Genomic DNA, 16252 nt, shown 5'->3' with positions numbered 1-16252 from the left:
TTATTTGTCACGCCCCTGATTTTTAACATGAATAAAAATCGATATATAATCCCATAATTATACATGCGTGATAGTTCAGCCATCAATCCACAATACCTGGAAACTTTTCCCTTTAAACCAATTACAAATTAATGCCCTGAAACCCACTATGTCAATATTAACCACTCCACAGAGTCATATATTACATAAGCTTACGAATTAAATTGTCATCACAAAATAAAATGTAAATGCTTCTCAGAGCTTACTACATAGCGGAAGTCATAACAATGGCAAAGCCAACAAAATTTGCTTCCTACTCGTTCTGCTGCCAACAAGCTACCTCAGCTTCAGCCACGATTACCCTAACCTGCAGGATTAACCCCTACACCATTGAATAGTGCACCGGGTTGCCACACAACAAACCCGGTAAGCTTGTGAAAGCTCGTATGAGTAATTTATTAACATCAATCAACAACTCACACAAATCAACTTAAGGAAACAATGCTACCATGATTCATTCTAACATTCCATGTCCTTTCCACCGAATGAACAACATAAGTCACCGCTGTGACAAAGTACTATTTGCTAACTCAACAATCAATAAGCAAATCAAGTCTCATCTAGACAATAAAAGAAAGAATACTCTCGAAACTCTCTTTTAAACTACATACTTATGAGTCTTCAGCAACCTCGACCGTTACCCCCATAAGCTATAATGACAGACAGACTAGAGCTCTAACTGATCGTAACCACTCGCCCGGTCAAAGGCGTGATTCCCGATTTCTTGCCTTCGTCACCATCTGCGACTTGTCACCATCTGTGACATATGATTTTAAGACCCCGTCTGGTCTTAGAATCAAACGTTAAGTAAGTCGCACCCGACCTAAAAACGTTACATAAATCTAATAAAAGATTTCCCAGTCCCTGCTCACCATCTGTGACTCTTGGTACAAGGACCAATACATTTAAATAAGTCACGCTTGACTCAAAAATGTAACATCAAACTCAACACTTTTCAAACAATAGAAAACATCTTTTTCCACAATATTGTTTCCCTAAAAGTCTCTTTCAACAATAATATGAACACAATCATGCATATTATTTCATCACATATCACTCACAAGAATATATATATTTCACGAAAATATATATATACGTCGTCATTCGCTCAGGAATGCCTACTAATATCAACTATAGTTTGCAGTTTGATAAATAACGCCAAAACAATAATGGTAACTTCGTTCGTAAATGAACGTTGTGAGATTACTCACCTCGAAATTCCCGCTGCGTCTTCAATACATAACAAAGCAACCAAACCACAAAACAACCGTCCAAGAATACTTCGTCAAGTACCTAATCACATACGGTTTCAACTTAGTAACGATTCACAAACGATTTAAGTCTGAAACCCCTGTTTTGAACTAAAATCCCCAAGTGACTCCAATCGAGGCGAAACTACATCTGAGACCTCCCAAAGTCTCCGGAATACTTCCACGATCGATATGACCAAACCACAAGTCGATCGGACGCTCGAATGAAATCCTCTAAGTCCCAGTCGAATTCGGCATGAACACGAACTCTGCCTTTCCCGACGCCGATTTGCAATTTGCTTCGATCTCCGAATGATGCTTATCTCTGACGCTATTTCTTCAAAATGCGTTGACAATGTCCTCGCCAGCCTCCGATCTACAAAAGTCAACCCAAATCCACTAATCAGCCAAATCCCAATCCCAACTCAACACTCAACCGCTGTCACGCTCTACCCCTCTCCATAAACCGAGGATGACATCTAGAAGTAGCCTCAATTGGCTTAGACCAGAGTCAGACCCGGTCGATCGCCCCTAAATTGCATGAAACCCTATGTTAGGGTTTCAACTCAAGATACAGAGATAGAGAGAAAGAGAGAGCTTTTACCTTCTTTTCTATTGTATCTCAAATCATTTTCAACATTGTTGACTAAGAAGTGAACAATTCTATACCCAAAAGAATTCACTTTTCACTTTTCCTTTTTGCTCTGTTCGATGAAAGAAAAAGAGACAACTACGAAGAAAAATCTCTCATCTAGAGGACATATCTCTTGTCATCTTTGTAGTATAAATTTGTAATGTTGAAGATGTAAAATTACTTTAGTAATGGTTGTGCGTGATAGAGCGAGTGAGCTATATGCAATATATATATATATATATATATATATATATATATATATATATATATATATATATATATATTGGGTACAATGGGGTCAAAAGACCCCATAAAAGAAAGCAAAAGAAAAAAAAAACAGAAAAGAACTATAAAAAAAGGAGCTGTGACCACTTACCCAAATATGGCCCAACATTTCCCCAAACACTCCACCTACTTTTGTTTGTGCCCACTTACCCAAATCACCAATGACACGACGCTTTTAGACTGCAAAAATAAATAAATTACAAATCATGCCACCAGCCCCTATCAACAGCACATCTTCATTGACTTTACTTTTTCAGATCTCTCTCTCTCTCTCTCTCACACACACACACACACACACACACACCTCACTCTTAATCTCCGATCAGTGTGCTGGCTCAGTGGCCGTCGTCGTCGACCTCAAGGATCCTTCGGTCGAGAAGCTGCACGCGTCGTCGAAATAGGCAGTGAAGCTCCGGTCAAGATCTTAGGCGGTGAGGCTCTTGGACGACGTCGCAGGCCGACCTGGAATCATCATCTCCGGTGGCTCTGTGCTAGATTCTCCAGCTCCGGCGCCAACATCCTCCGGTTTCGTATTCGGATTCTCCTAGCCCTCCACCACCTCAACCAGGTTTGAAGTCGGATCCTCGCCTTTGGAGTTAGCCTGCGCCTTCAAGACCTCCCGTTTGCTTTATATACCGGTGGTCTGAAAACAAATTCATGCCCTTGTCGTCAAGGTTGAGCAGATATGTGATGTCTTTGTTGGGTGCAGTGTCTTTGATATGTACTGAAAAACTGGTCTCGGAGATGATGCCCAGAAACAGTTTGATAAAATTCCTGAGAGAAAACTTGCCACTTGGAATGCCTTCATGTTGAATGCAGTGCGGGAGGGGAGGCCGAATTCGATTACCTTCTGTGCATTTCTCAATGCTTGTTCGGATACGTCGGCTTTGGAACTTGGGAGACAGTTGCATGGGTTTGTAATGCAATGTGGGTTTGGGAAAGATGTGTGATGTGTCAGTGCTCAATGGGCTTGTGGATTTTTAAGAGAAATGTCGGACTTAGACCAATCCATTTTTCTCATTCTTATTTCTAGGGGACAATAATCATATTATTAGGGGGCAGTAATGTTTCTACTGGGGGCAATAATTATATTATTAGGGGGCAATAATATGATTATTGGGGGGTAATAATATGGTTATTGTGGGGTAATAATATGGTTACTGGGTATTATTAGGGGGCAATAAATTCAGACGCAGGAATCCGGTAGCCGGAATCGAGATTTCCGGTGAATGGTCGCCGGATTCCGGTCACCGGAGTTGGCAGCCGGCCACTGGTCACCGGAGTCCGGCAAAGTCTCCAATGACTTCTCTCTCTAAGTGAGAAAGAAGGAGAGGGCAAAAAAGTCCCAAAAATAAATAAAAAAAGAATTAATTTGGTATTATGAAAATAATCTCTTAGAGTATTTGGATAAGTGGGCAATTTCTTAGAATGTTTGAGCAAGTGAGGTTAATTAACTCTAAAATTGGATAAATAATTAGGTAAATAATTATTTCCCCATAAAAAAATCATGAATGACGTCTTGGGACTCTTGGCCAATGAAGTTGATTTTTGTTTTTGGATAGAATAAGTTTTTGGATAGAATAAGTTTTGTTTTTTTTCTAAAATGCCAAAATGAAATGATTTTTTTTTTTTTTTTGGATTCATTTAATTGAATATAAAATGCAAGGACTTTTGAAGGTAGAAGTAGAACTCCACATCAGCCCCATCACACCACGGCGCGGCACAATACCTCCTTCAGGCTTCAGCCCTCTATCAATTTTCTTGACATTCAAAACCCTCTCCCCATTTCTCTTCTCTGCTCCAAGACTCAACCTTTAGCTCTGTCTACAATGGCCGATGATACTACGGCTTCTCACAGAAGAGACCCTATCAAATCCTCAGGTACGTCACTTATTGCAATGCTCTAATCATTGCTGCTTAGCTTTCTTCGGTTGCTGAGAAAATTAGGGAAAGAGAAAGATATGATCTTTAGCTTTATGCTGTATGCTTTATAGGTTTTATGATATGTGGGTTCTCTTCGAGTAAGCCATGTCTTGAATTGGCGCAGTTTAATGGAGATTTTGATATTCAGAAACCAATTTAAGAAATTAGGAACTTTAAGTAGTTTGATTATGTAACCTTCCCCACTATTTCTTGTTGATTTAGAGATAAAGAGGGCGTTAGTTTCATTTATTTTTGCGGGTTTTATATGTGGGAGAGCTGCCAATAGCCTATAAGACTAGTTTCAGTTTGTTAGGCTTAGGTCACACCAAGTTTTGAGCTTTATATGTATTGAACTATTATGTGTTCAATGCTGATTATGTGGGATTTTTAGTTGGGAGTGTTGCGGGACAGCGGAGGCGGCAGAATGCAATTACAGTGGGAAGAGAAAGAAGAGAATCGTTGGTTCGTGCGAAGCGCTTGTGTAGAGTGGGGACTAATGGTGACAGTGTTGATCCTCTTGACAGTGAAATGATTATCGATGAAGAGCAGCCAATCTTAGAGGCTCAAACATCTGCAGCAGTGGAAGAGTTGAAGTCTGCAGCTGCACATCAGTAAGTGAATCTTAATTTCTCTTAATGAATATGGCATGTTATAAAATCTTGGTTTTCTTGTATGGGGGGATATGAATTGGAAAGGGTGACAACCAGCAATTAGTCAAACAAAAGATGTGAGAACATGGAGCTGCTCAGTGACTTCTTAAATCCATTTGACACCATCTTCATTGTTTTTGTAGGGGGAAAGGTGCTTGGCAAAAGAGGGTGAGCGCCCTGCGAGAACTCAGGCGCTTACTGTCTAGATCAGAATTCCCTCCTGTTGATGCCGCTCTTAAAGCTGGTGCAGTGCCTTTACTAGTGCAGTGCCTCTCATTTGGCTCTCCAGATGAGCAGGTTGAGACATTTTCATGTGATATGGTTTCATTTGAGTTTACTATGTAATTGTATGTTTTATGCCATTTTTTAGTTCAACACAAAGGGAAGGAAGGGAGTTTGATTACTTTCTGCTAGGTTATATTATTAATTAGTAGTATTTCAAAAGTTCTGATTCATCTTGCATCTTGCATTATGCTCTGTTGGTTTCTAAAATCCCGTAAGATACAACTATGGAGTTTTGCACTAAAGTATCAGAGATCTTCTAGGGCATCTTTGGCAGAAATTAGCAAACTACTTAAGGAGGGCTGACAGGAGTATTCTGACCATTTCATTTTTTCTTGATATTTTGCAGTTACTTGAGGCAGCTTGGTGCCTTACAAACATAGCAGCAGGGAAACCTGAGGAAACAAAAGCTTTGTTGCCAGCTTTACCACTACTTATTGCTTATCTTGGAGGTGAATGGCTCGCCTGCTCATTTTTCTTAGATTTTCATTTTATTATTTTAATTGGCTTACGAGTACAAAATGCACGTAAGCGACTGTAAGGTACCACCTTACCTTTAAAGTTTCACTCCAAAGTTTAAGCATAGAGGGATGGATGTTTGAGATGCCTAAGATCAGGTGGCTGCTTTTGATATCGCATCTATAGTTGTACTTATTTTGCAGAAAAGAGCTCCGCGCCTGTTGCTGAGCAATGTGCATGGGCAATCGGAAACGTCGCTGGTGAAGGAGAAGAGCTGAGAAATGTTTTGCTTTCTCAGGGTGCCTTACCACCTCTTGCAAGAATGATGCTTCCAGACAAGGGTTCAACTGTGAGGACAGCTGCTTGGGCGCTGTCAAACCTAATCAAGGTATCAAAATCAATCAGCAGTCTTAAAACACATGCATATATTCTCTAGAAATGCATTCTTCTGGTTCCTATGGCCTCTTTGCCCCATTTTCCTGAGTTGCTATTATGATCTCGATTAATTTTACCTTGCTGCTGCTTTTTTCACTCTTTTTTGCCTTTATTTTCTTTCATTCTTCTTTGTCCATTTTTCCATTGTTGGTAATTTTCACCGCCATGGTTGTCAGTTCTAAATAATGTACTGCCATCAATAGGTATTTTCAGATTTTAGTTACAACCTCATTGGTTTACTAAAAATGCAGGGACCCAATCCAAAGGCTGCAAATGAGCTCATTAGAGTTGAAGGAGTATTGGATGCAATTATACGGCACCTGAGAAAGGCGTAAGTAAGAGTTTAATAATTTTGCTTACACTGTATATAGCTCTGGCATCATCTTTGATTGACCATTAAACTTCTGGATTGCCTTCTCTTATGATGAATTGTCTATATTAAACTCCTTGTTAAATTCAGAGATGATGAGTTAGCAACTGAAGTTGCATGGGTGGTTGTGTATCTCTCAGCCCTTTCAAATATTGCTACCAGTATGCTAGTGAAGAGTGATGTCCTTCAACTGCTTGTGGAAAGATTCGCGACATCCAACAGTTTACAGTTGCTTATTCCGGTAATGTGAAATAAATGTAACTGAATAGATGAGCTCATATTTGACCTTGTCTATGTTTGAATAATGGGTGTGGAACAATCAATATGTATCTGTATAAAGATTGAAAATGGTTTATAATTTGAAGTCATATTTGATTAATTGCTGCTAGTCCCATTTTTCATTGGCCACTTTCCTTTTCTTCTTTTTGGCTGTACTTTATCCAGTCTCCAAAATTTCTGATTATGAAGCACCAATATTCTCTCCCTCAACCCAAAAGAAACAGATTCTATGTGCTTGACCGACCTCTAAGATGCTGCACGATTTTTTTTAGCTGGTGGTAGATTATGAAAATGGGATCTCTAAATCAAAGTGAACAGCTAATCTTACGCTATCTTTCACAAGAGGATATAGACAAGTGTGGCATGCTGCCGTGAATGAGCTAAAATTGTGTGCTCTTACATATCATGTTCTATTTTCTGAGCTCATGTAACTGTTGGGTTTGCCATGTTTAGGTTAGTGAATTATGATATAATGGTTCTTAGGATGGTGCGTTCATGTGGAGATTGCATATAATTTGGGTGGAGTACCTGTTTCTAACATATTTTATATTTTCCTTTTGGGATATTGATTGTATTTACTGACAGAATGGTTTCTACCTAGGTGCTAAGGAGTTTAGGTAATCTTATAGCCGGTGATTCACAGACAACCCATGCTATTATTGCCCCCGGGAATGAAATCACAGGCTAGTGAATCACTTGTGCCTCTTTGATGGAAAACTATTCTTTGATCACATAATTATGTAAACTCATTCATTTGTATAATATAATCATGTTTTCAGGTAACATCATAGAGGTCTTGGTGAAATGTTTGAGGAGTGAACACCGGGTCCTAAAGAAGGTAGATAAACATTTCTTTATGTGATGAGGACATGAGGTGGACCTTAATCACACCCATACTTATTCCTAGTTAAATGGTTATGTAGGAAGCTGCTTGGGTGCTGTCTAATATAGCTGCTGGTTCTATAGAACACAAGCAATTAATATACTCAAGTGAGGCAGTGCCATTGCTGATACGCCTTCTTTCCACAGCACCATTTGATATTCGAAAAGAAGTAGCATATGTACTAGGCAACCTCTGTGTTTCCCCTATTACACCAACAGAAGGTGATGGAAAGCCAAGTCTGATTCTGGAGCACTTGGTTTCACTTGTTGGTAGAGGATGCCTTCCTGGTTTCATTGATTTGGTTAGCTCTGTTGATACTGAAGCTGCAAGAGTAGGACTACAGTTCATGGAACTGGTGAGTAAACACTGACCTTTTGTGGTGAACTATAATGTATCTGAAACTCGGTTTATGTGTAATTGGAAGCAAGTGAAACTGCAGTTTTTACATTATTTGTCTGTGCAGGTTTTGAGAGGGATGCCAAATGGTGAGGGGCCAAAGCTTGTTGAGAAAGAGAATGGGATTGAAGCGATGGAAAGATTCCAGTTTCATGAAAATGAAGACCTGAGAATTATGGCAAATAGTCTAGTAGATAAGTACTTTGGAGAGGACTATGGGCTTGATGACTAGTGTAAGTGGTGATGCATGAAGTTCCAATGATTTTCATGTCTTATCTTCCAAGATTCTGTCCATGGATGATGTATTGTTGTAAGAAGTAAAATTTTGGTGTGCATGTGTTGAAGTGATTTCTCGTTCAGACAAAATGATTTCGAATTGGTATTTTTCCATGACTCAAAACAATTTAGAAATTCAGCTGAAGGGTTCCTATAATAAATAAATTTCCTTGAATCAGATGCATCGTGCATTTTCTATTGCTGGTTAACCCTGTCATTTGAATATCATTTGGGTTTTCTCGGAAGGGAAACTCCTGCGTGCATGACTACACATCCTTTGAAAAAATAACCAAAACCAGCAATAACCATTTGCAACCTCTCCTTGTTTTGCCTGCCTCATCGAACCCATTTCAGGTTTTCCTGTTTAAACCTATGTCCCATACTGTTATTTGAAATCCACTCAACCATCGATTTCAAAATCTACTTCACTTTTTGGAGTTTTGGTCACATCACACAATGTTGCTTAAAAGTCATTGAGACATGCATGTGTTCAACCAAGATGGTTTAGCGCTCATACAATGGCGGTTCAATCTACTCACTTAGAGATTAGATTGTGAAAAATTAGAGTCCAATGGGATAAAGGTTGAAATTTGAGCTGAAAAATTGGGCCTTTTGGCCGAGAAACCAATATCTAAAGTGGGCTGGATGTAAATTATGAGAAACGAGGGGCAACATATCAGTTCCCCCAAAAGTTAAAGGACGTCTTTGTAATTGACCTAAAAAACTGGCTCTGGGCTCTGGAGGGTAAAAGGGTTTTAGGGAGAGTGATAAACCCCCAAAATCTAAACTTCAACAGAACCCTTATAGCTTCAACGTCTCCGACTCGCCGCCTGTTAGCCAATCGGAGATGGCGGAAGGCGCTTCATTTTTGTTCGGCGGCATTCACTTCAACCGGAGAAAGTTCGCCACTGACTTTTCCCGATTCGAGGTACCCATTTTTCTCTGCTTCGAAAAGTATGTAACTTTATTAAATTTGATTATGAACTTATGCATTGAAGAATTTGATTCAGGCCAAAAAGAAAGAGATAAACGCTTCGAACCCGGTCGAAGTTGCAGAACCTGAACCAGAAGAAGAGGAGGAAGGGCCAGTAGTAGCAGTTTCTGTGAAGAAGAGGAAGAGGAAGACGGAGGCTTCAGGTAAGCAATGAACTTTTGTATTGGATATGTATGCTATTGAAGCTCTAAGATTTTTGCTTATGATTTTTTTTTTTTTTTGGTGAAAAAAAAAGAGTCTGGGGATGGAATCAGTCTTTTCAAGACGTCAAAATCAGCAAAGGCAGCTAAGAAAGATAAAGAGAAGCCTGCGAATGAACGCGCCAAGCAGAAGAAGAAATTAAATAGACAACTTGAGGTGCTTCTTGTTTCTACATTGATCTTGTTCTGTGTGTTTCAGTACTAATGGCTTTTTTTGCTTTTTATGTGTCAGCTGGATTCGATACTTCGAAAGAAGCATAATGTGCATGTGTCGGGGAATAATATCCCATCCCCTCTTGAGAATTTTTCAGAGTTAAGCTCAAGGTATGATATGCATCTGCAGGTATCTGTTGTGAATGCTGCCTACATTTTCTTGTTTCGTCTCGTTTATGAGCTTGAAATTTATGTGCTATTAAATCTGAATACAAGTGGAAATGAAAAATGTGTTTACGATTGTTTTCAGATTTGGATGTGAAGAGTATTTACTTCGTAATTTGGCCGAGCTTGGATTTGAAGAGCCAACACCAATCCAAAGGCAGGCTATTCCAGTCCTCTTATCTGTATGATCTCTTGTTTCTGCTGTTGAGGATTTTACTTTGTTTTGAATAGATGATGAATTGGTACGAGGACATGTTTCAGCAAAATGTGTTGAAACATTTTCTGATCGTAGTCATTGTTTATGTTGACCTTTTTTTTTTCATTGTTCTTAATCAGGGCCGGGAATGCTTTGCTTGTGCTCCAACTGGGTCTGGGAAAACCCTTGCTTTTGTGGTTCCCATGCTTATGAAACTTAAGGTATTGTTCATGCATTCAACTGTTTCCGCAAATCTTGATCCCCCGAGTTTCTCTGATGAAAAGTTTGTCATATTTCCAGCACGCATCTAAGGATGGCATTCGAGCTGTGATTCTTTGTCCTACACGTGAATTAGCTGCTCAGACAACCAGAGAGTGCAAAAAATTGGCAAAAGGAAATAAATTTTACATTAAGTTGATGACTAAAGAGCTTGTTAGAAGTGCTGATTTTTCAAAAGACCGTTGTGATATACTCATATCTACTCCACAACGGTTGCGGATGGCTATTCGAAAAAAGAAGCTTAATTTAAGCAGGTGGGTTGATGAATTTATTGATTTTCATAAAATTCAAAGATGCTGGTAGGGGAAACAAATTTATGTGAGCTAACGATGATATCTGGTGCAAAAGATCCTTAATGGGCAAGGAAATGTTCAAATGGCTCAAAAATAAATAGCAAGACTCTTGTTAGTCTTTGAATTACTAAATGGAAACCTTTGTAACATCTGATTCAAGCCTATTAAATAGGAACTCACCATGTATGTTAAAGGGTAGATTGATATAATTTCTCATGGGTGTTTATCTTGCAGGGTGGAATATCTCGTCTTGGATGAGTCTGATAAGCTCTTTGAGCTTGGCCTGTTAAAGCAGATTGATTCTGTGGTGAAAGCATGCTCAAACCCTTCAATAGTTCGCTCCTTGTTTAGTGCTACTTTACCTGATTTTGTTGAGGAGCTTGCACGTACTATAATGCATGATGCTGTTCGAGTAATCATTGGCAGGAAGTAAGTATGAATTTATCTTGTGGTAATCAGAGAGTGGTTTCACATGCGTAATGATTTACTTTTTAAAACTTTTTAACCCATGCAGAAATACTGCTTCTGAGACTATTAAGCAAAAATTGGTATATGCTGGAAGTGAACAGGGGAAATTTCTAGCACTTCGACAGAGCTTTACAGAGGTATGTGCCATATAGTTCGACCCATATTTCCCTAGCAAGAAAGCTTCTTTTTCTCACATCTCCATAGGAGCCATTAATGTGGTTATAGAGACACATTTCATATTGAAAACAGTGGTATATTTTACCCTTTCTTAGGAGTCACTACTTGACCAATCCATTTGTGACATAAGTTTTTTTCTCCATACAAATCCTCATTACTTATCAAACAGTATCCCAGAGGCCTTTTTTTGACCTCATAAAGGTCATTTTCTAGTTTAGGTCCTTCCCTGAATACATAGATGTAGTGAGAGAACAAGACAGGCAAAGTTTGAATGTTAATGGGTCTTGAGAATGTCAAACGTAGGAAGGTTTTGCATCAATAACCATATATTACTTAATCTACTTGCACCAATTGTCTCTTTTTATTAAAAAAAATATCATGTGAGGTAGGTTATTGGCATTTGTATTTTAGTTCAACCTCTCTGGACATTAGCTGGACCAGTTTGACCAATTTGTTATTCTTTTATCTTGTTACTAGAGTCTAAATCCACCAGTGTTGATCTTTGTACAAAGCAAAGAGCGAGCAAAGGAACTCTATGGAGAGCTGTTATGTGAGAACATAAGAGTTGGTGCAATCCATTCTGATATGTCGCAAGCAGAGGTAATTATATTGCCATTGTTTTCAGCCAACTTGTCTTGATGTTATTATTCAACGTATGCTCGCCCATTTGTAACTTGCATACAATCCCACTCAACAGAAATATGATATAAAAGAAACAAAACTCTTAAATGATGTCAAACCTGATTATGCATCAGAGGGTGGACTTGGATCCCGTTACTAGTATCTGGTCCCATGTAGAGTTTAGTCATCTATTACTGTATAGTGTTGCCCATTGCCTATTTTATTATTTTTATATACTTGAACAGTAATTACCGCGTGCTATATGCTAATTTTTTAATTCACTACAGCGAGAAAATGCTGTTGACGACTTCAGAGCTGGAAAAACGTGGGTTTTGATTGCCACTGATGTTATTGCTCGGGGTATGGATTTCAAAGGCATCAACTGTGTTATTAATTATGATTTTCCAGATTCTTCGGCTGCCTACATTCACCGGATTGGTATGTTGTTCACTCTCCTTCTGAAAATTGTTTATGGAGAATGACTTTATGATCATTGACAAAGTTTGTATTTTTTCTGTGAAGGTCGCTGTGGAAGAGCGGGAAGGAGTGGAGAAGCTATTACTTTCTACACAGATGAAGATATTCCATTTTTACGGAATATAGCTAATGTTATGGCATCATCAGGTTGTGAGGTTCCATCTTGGATCATGGTCTTGCCCAAAAAGAAGTGGAGAAAGCACAGACCTGGAAGAGGAGGATCGGTATTAGCCGGACCGAAAGATGAAGTAAAAAAGAAGTGGACAAAGAAGGCAAAAAAAACCAAGACAAACATAGATGATGAACCAAAAGATGAGCAAGAATGAATCGAGTCAGTTCCATCTAGGGAGTTGTCTTTAGTTGAAAGAGTTCTGAAATAGGACTCTTCACTATAATTGAGTGATCTAGATTTTGCATTTAGTTCGATTTGGAAGTCCATGAAGCAACATCATTCTATTGTTGATGAACTTTTGGTTGTAGGGATAAGGATAATGTGGTTATTGTCTATTTGAGAGTTGAGGATGAGAACGAGCTATGGTCGATGTTGTAACATGAGGATTAACATATACAATTCAAGAATTACAAAGACGCCTCAGAGTTCTGTTTTCAGCCTAGGCATTAACAAGCTGCTTATCCTCCTGCCCTGCTTTAAACCTCGTAAATGGGATTGATTTTTTTTCCCTTTAAATTGCTCCCATTTATCTGTAGTCCAGAACTGAGAACTGCTTTATGGTCTAGTTGAAAATCGGACATGTTGCTGGCAATAGTTAGGCCATTGCCATGAAATGTCAAGGAATTGAGCCTGACTGGAATTCCAAAATGTGCCATCACATTCACCCATCTATGTAGCTTGTTAGTACAGAACAAGCGAGATCAACTAACCAGGCAGAACTAACAGTCCCACCTTGTTTTAAAAAGGCTCAGGCCTTCATGGGGACTTCATAACTTCAGTGAGCACTTTACCAGTTTACCCTAGTATTCATGGCAATAATTCAAGTCGAACCCTTCTTCATTGGGTCAAAAACCAGGCGCAACCTTTCTGTATATTCTTGATTTGTGATAATTCTTGGGGCTTCTGCAAAGTACTTGAAGAAGATATGTTCTTTCCTTACTCTGATGCAACATACCTGGCTTTGTCTTCCTTTGTTTCTGAACAGCCAGATATAACTTCAGCTCTGGCACTCAAGCTTATGGCTGAAGTGGATCACAACCATCATCCAACATCTGCAACCACAACTCCTCTAGCATTGCATATATTCGACCCCTCTCAGGGTGCGAACTATCTTCAACTAAAAATACATGGATCCTATCCTTGACTTCAATCCAGCTCTGACCTGGAACTTTCTTTACGCCACTTTCTCGCATCATATTCCTCAACCTGGCAACTTCATCCCATCTGCCGGAAGAAGCATTGATGTTGCAAAGTAACACAAGTGCAGCAGAATTGGAAGGATCTAGTTTTAGTACATTCTCTGCAGCCTGTTTTCCTATTTCAGTGTTCCCACAGGTTTTGCAGGCAGCTAGTAGAGTCTTCCACACCACAATGTCGGGTTCAAATGTCATTTTCTTGATGAACTCCTCCGCTTCACGTAAGCATCCGGCACGAGCAAGTAAGTCAACCATACAAGAACAATGCTCTCTTGTCGGCACAATACCATGTTCAGATTCCATGGTTTTATACAATTGCCGCCCTTCTTCAACCAGTCCAATATGACTGCAAGCAGTAAGGACCCCCACCATTGTAACTTCATTTGGTTTTACACCCAATGCTTTCATTGTTTTAAACAGCTCAAGAGCTTCCTCTCCACATCCGAACTGAGCATAACCCATAATTAAACTACTCCATGACACAACATCTGGATTCTCCATCAAACTAAAGAGCTTTCTGGCACTTTCAAGCGATCCACACTTTGTATACATGTCAACCAATCCATTGCTGACAGTAGCACCAAGTACAAACCCACTTTTCACAGTAAAGCAATGAATTTGATTCCCAACTTCCAGAGATGCTATATCTGCACATGCTCCAATTACATTACTTAAAGTAATATAATCAGGCCTAATTTCAGAACTAAGCATTATCTTCAATAATCTGAAAACTTCTCCAGCTTGGTTGTGCTGCATGCACGCTGTAATAATGGCATTCCAAGAAACTGAATCAGTATGATTTCTCATATTTTCAAACACAACAAATGCATCATCGAGATTTGAACACTTTGCATACATTGTTAGCAAAGCATTACACACAGCGACAGTGAAATCAAAAGCTGCCTTGATAATGTAGGAGTGAACCTGTCTACCCTGAGAAAGTGTTGGAGAGCTCGTGCAAGCAGAAAGTACAGAGAGAACACTAACTTCATCGGGGATTAGTCTCATATGCTGCATCCGAGAAAAGAACGATACAGCTTCATTGGCATCTCCAACACTAGAACACCCCGAGATCATTGCATTCCAGGACACCAAATCAGGCCGGTCTATGTGACAAAATACAGTTCTTGCAGATCCTAAATGCCCACATTTTGCATACATGTCACAAAGGGAGCATCCAGCAAAATTGTCTCTCCCTAATCCAAACTTTATGCACATCCCATGTATCTGCCTTCCATATTCCGGTTGAACAAGACCGCTACACGCACTAAAAGCACTTCCAAATATATACTCATTCGGCATGTAAGCACCTTGACACAGCATTTCCTTGAAATGAGCCAAAGCTTCATTGTCATAACCAAGTTGCGAAAACCCTGCAATGATTGAACCCCAAGAAATCAAATCCTTCATTGCAACACGCGTAAACACATCAAATGCATCTGCAATCAGACCAAACTTTGTGTACATTGAAGTAAGCGCATTTTGTGCAATAGGGTGTGAACCAGTTTCTGATTTCACAACATGGGCATGGAGTTGTCTCCCCAACCACACATTCCCCAAACCCGAGCACGCTTTCACTATGCTTCCAAAAGTAAACTGATCAGGCCTACAACCCGATCGAAGCATTTGGAAATACAACTCAACTGCTCTAACCTCTTGCCTATTCTGTGAATACCCAGCAATCAGTGAAGTCCAAGACACCACATTTCTCTCAGGCATTTCATCAAATACCTTCCTTGCATCCCAAAACGACCCACATTTCCCATACATGTTGAGAATGTGATTCTTAAGAACAACGTCTTGCTCACAATTGGACCCCAAAATATGATGATGGATTCTCCTACCATGTTCTATAGACCTTAAAAATGAGCAAGCGGAAACCAAATTAGCATAGGTGCTGGGAAACACTTTGAAATTGGTGTTCTTGTCTAGAAAGTCAAATGCTTGAAGGGCTTCTCTGTAAAGCTTCTGTCTACACAAGGAGGTTATGTAGTCATTGCCAAAGAGTTCGTTTTTGAAGAAGTGGGGTAAAAGGGTTGAAGGTGGCTGACTGTAGTTGAAGGTCAATGGTTTTGAGGCTTTGAATATTTTCATCACGGTCAAAACCCAGAAGGGTTTTAGGGTGGGTTTTTCTTTCACAGAGCAGAGTGGCGCGGCAGAGTCGAAAACGTGGTCGTTTCAGCTGCCGGTTCTGTGCTAAAGGTTCATCTGAATTAACTTTTAACTTTTATTATTGACCAAAAAAAGTTGGAAGCTTTTTAACTATTGGGTTCAGGGTTTATGGTTTAGGGTCTTCATAAGACATTGATTGGTTTGAACTCTTTTGTCAGTGTGTTGTGGGAATTGATGTTATTGCTTTGGAATCAAAATATGATGATGGAGATGAAGTGTCAATTATTGGTTGCTTCAAATGTTAGGAATTGTTTTTGTTGATGACATTCAAATGTTAGGAATGTTGGTGCTTGATTTGGACATTTAATCATGGCATGTTGACAAGAGACTGGAGAGGAAATATTCTTGTTACAAATGAGTGATTAAGCTTTTCGATTAATCCACATCAAGTATCACCCTTGACAAACTGACCAAGGTCCAATCCTTCCCATTGTTCTCGATGTTCAAGTGAATTTCTTTCTTCTTTCC

The 16252-nt window shown here is 39.4% G+C and overlaps 3 protein-coding genes across 3 annotated transcripts; 2 read left to right on the top strand and 1 right to left on the bottom strand.

Moving 5' to 3' along the window:
- The first annotated feature begins 3904 nt into the window (after positions 1-3904).
- LOC133720535 (importin subunit alpha-9) lies at positions 3905-8251 on the top strand. The gene is made up of 11 exons (XM_062146885.1): positions 3905-4089; positions 4523-4742; positions 4925-5078; positions 5413-5515; positions 5726-5910; positions 6209-6288; positions 6418-6568; positions 7208-7289; positions 7386-7444; positions 7530-7844; positions 7953-8251. Exons 1-11 carry the CDS (start codon positions 4038-4040, stop codon positions 8115-8117), a joined length of 1566 nt encoding a protein of 521 aa, XP_062002869.1. The 5' UTR covers positions 3905-4037; the 3' UTR covers positions 8118-8251.
- Positions 8252-8888: 637 nt separating this feature from the next.
- LOC133720534 (DEAD-box ATP-dependent RNA helicase 57) lies at positions 8889-12803 on the top strand. Its single transcript, XM_062146884.1, has 12 exons — positions 8889-9089; positions 9172-9298; positions 9391-9512; positions 9588-9679; positions 9819-9915; positions 10070-10150; positions 10230-10462; positions 10736-10930; positions 11016-11106; positions 11624-11746; positions 12055-12205; positions 12290-12803. The coding sequence occupies exons 1-12, from the start codon at positions 9009-9011 to the stop codon at positions 12568-12570; spliced, it is 1674 nt and encodes a 557-aa protein (XP_062002868.1). The 5' UTR covers positions 8889-9008; the 3' UTR covers positions 12571-12803.
- On the bottom strand, positions 12780-15972 carry LOC133720533 (pentatricopeptide repeat-containing protein At3g53360, mitochondrial). The gene has a single exon (XM_062146883.1). The coding sequence runs from the start codon at positions 15704-15706 to the stop codon at positions 13433-13435; it is 2274 nt and encodes a 757-aa protein (XP_062002867.1). The 5' UTR covers positions 15707-15972; the 3' UTR covers positions 12780-13432.
- Between the last annotated feature and the right edge of the window lie 280 nt (positions 15973-16252).

This window comes from Rosa rugosa, chromosome 7 (genome assembly GCF_958449725.1).
Source record: "Rosa rugosa chromosome 7, drRosRugo1.1, whole genome shotgun sequence".
NCBI lineage: Eukaryota > Viridiplantae > Streptophyta > Magnoliopsida > Rosales > Rosaceae > Rosa > Rosa rugosa.
This window is presented reverse-complemented; position numbering and strand designations above follow the sequence as displayed.

Excerpts from the sequence above, each read along its gene's own strand:
- LOC133720535 (XM_062146885.1), top strand. The coding sequence starts at position 4,038 with ATGGCCGATGATACTACGGCTTCTCACAGAAGAGACCCTATCAAATCC. Across the intron at positions 4,743-4,924 it reads AAGTCTGCAGCTGCACATCA|GGGGAAAGGTGCTTGGCAAA; the intron begins GTAAGTGAATCT and ends TTGTTTTTGTAG. Across the intron at positions 6,289-6,417 it reads ATACGGCACCTGAGAAAGGC|AGATGATGAGTTAGCAACTG; the intron begins GTAAGTAAGAGT and ends TGTTAAATTCAG.
- LOC133720534 (XM_062146884.1), top strand. The coding sequence starts at position 9,009 with ATGGCGGAAGGCGCTTCATTTTTGTTCGGCGGCATTCACTTCAACCGG. Across the intron at positions 9,680-9,818 it reads TTTTCAGAGTTAAGCTCAAG|ATTTGGATGTGAAGAGTATT; the intron begins GTATGATATGCA and ends GATTGTTTTCAG. Across the intron at positions 10,151-10,229 it reads CCATGCTTATGAAACTTAAG|CACGCATCTAAGGATGGCAT; the intron begins GTATTGTTCATG and ends TCATATTTCCAG.
- LOC133720533 (XM_062146883.1), bottom strand. The coding sequence starts at position 15,706 with ATGAAAATATTCAAAGCCTCAAAACCATTGACCTTCAACTACAGTCAG.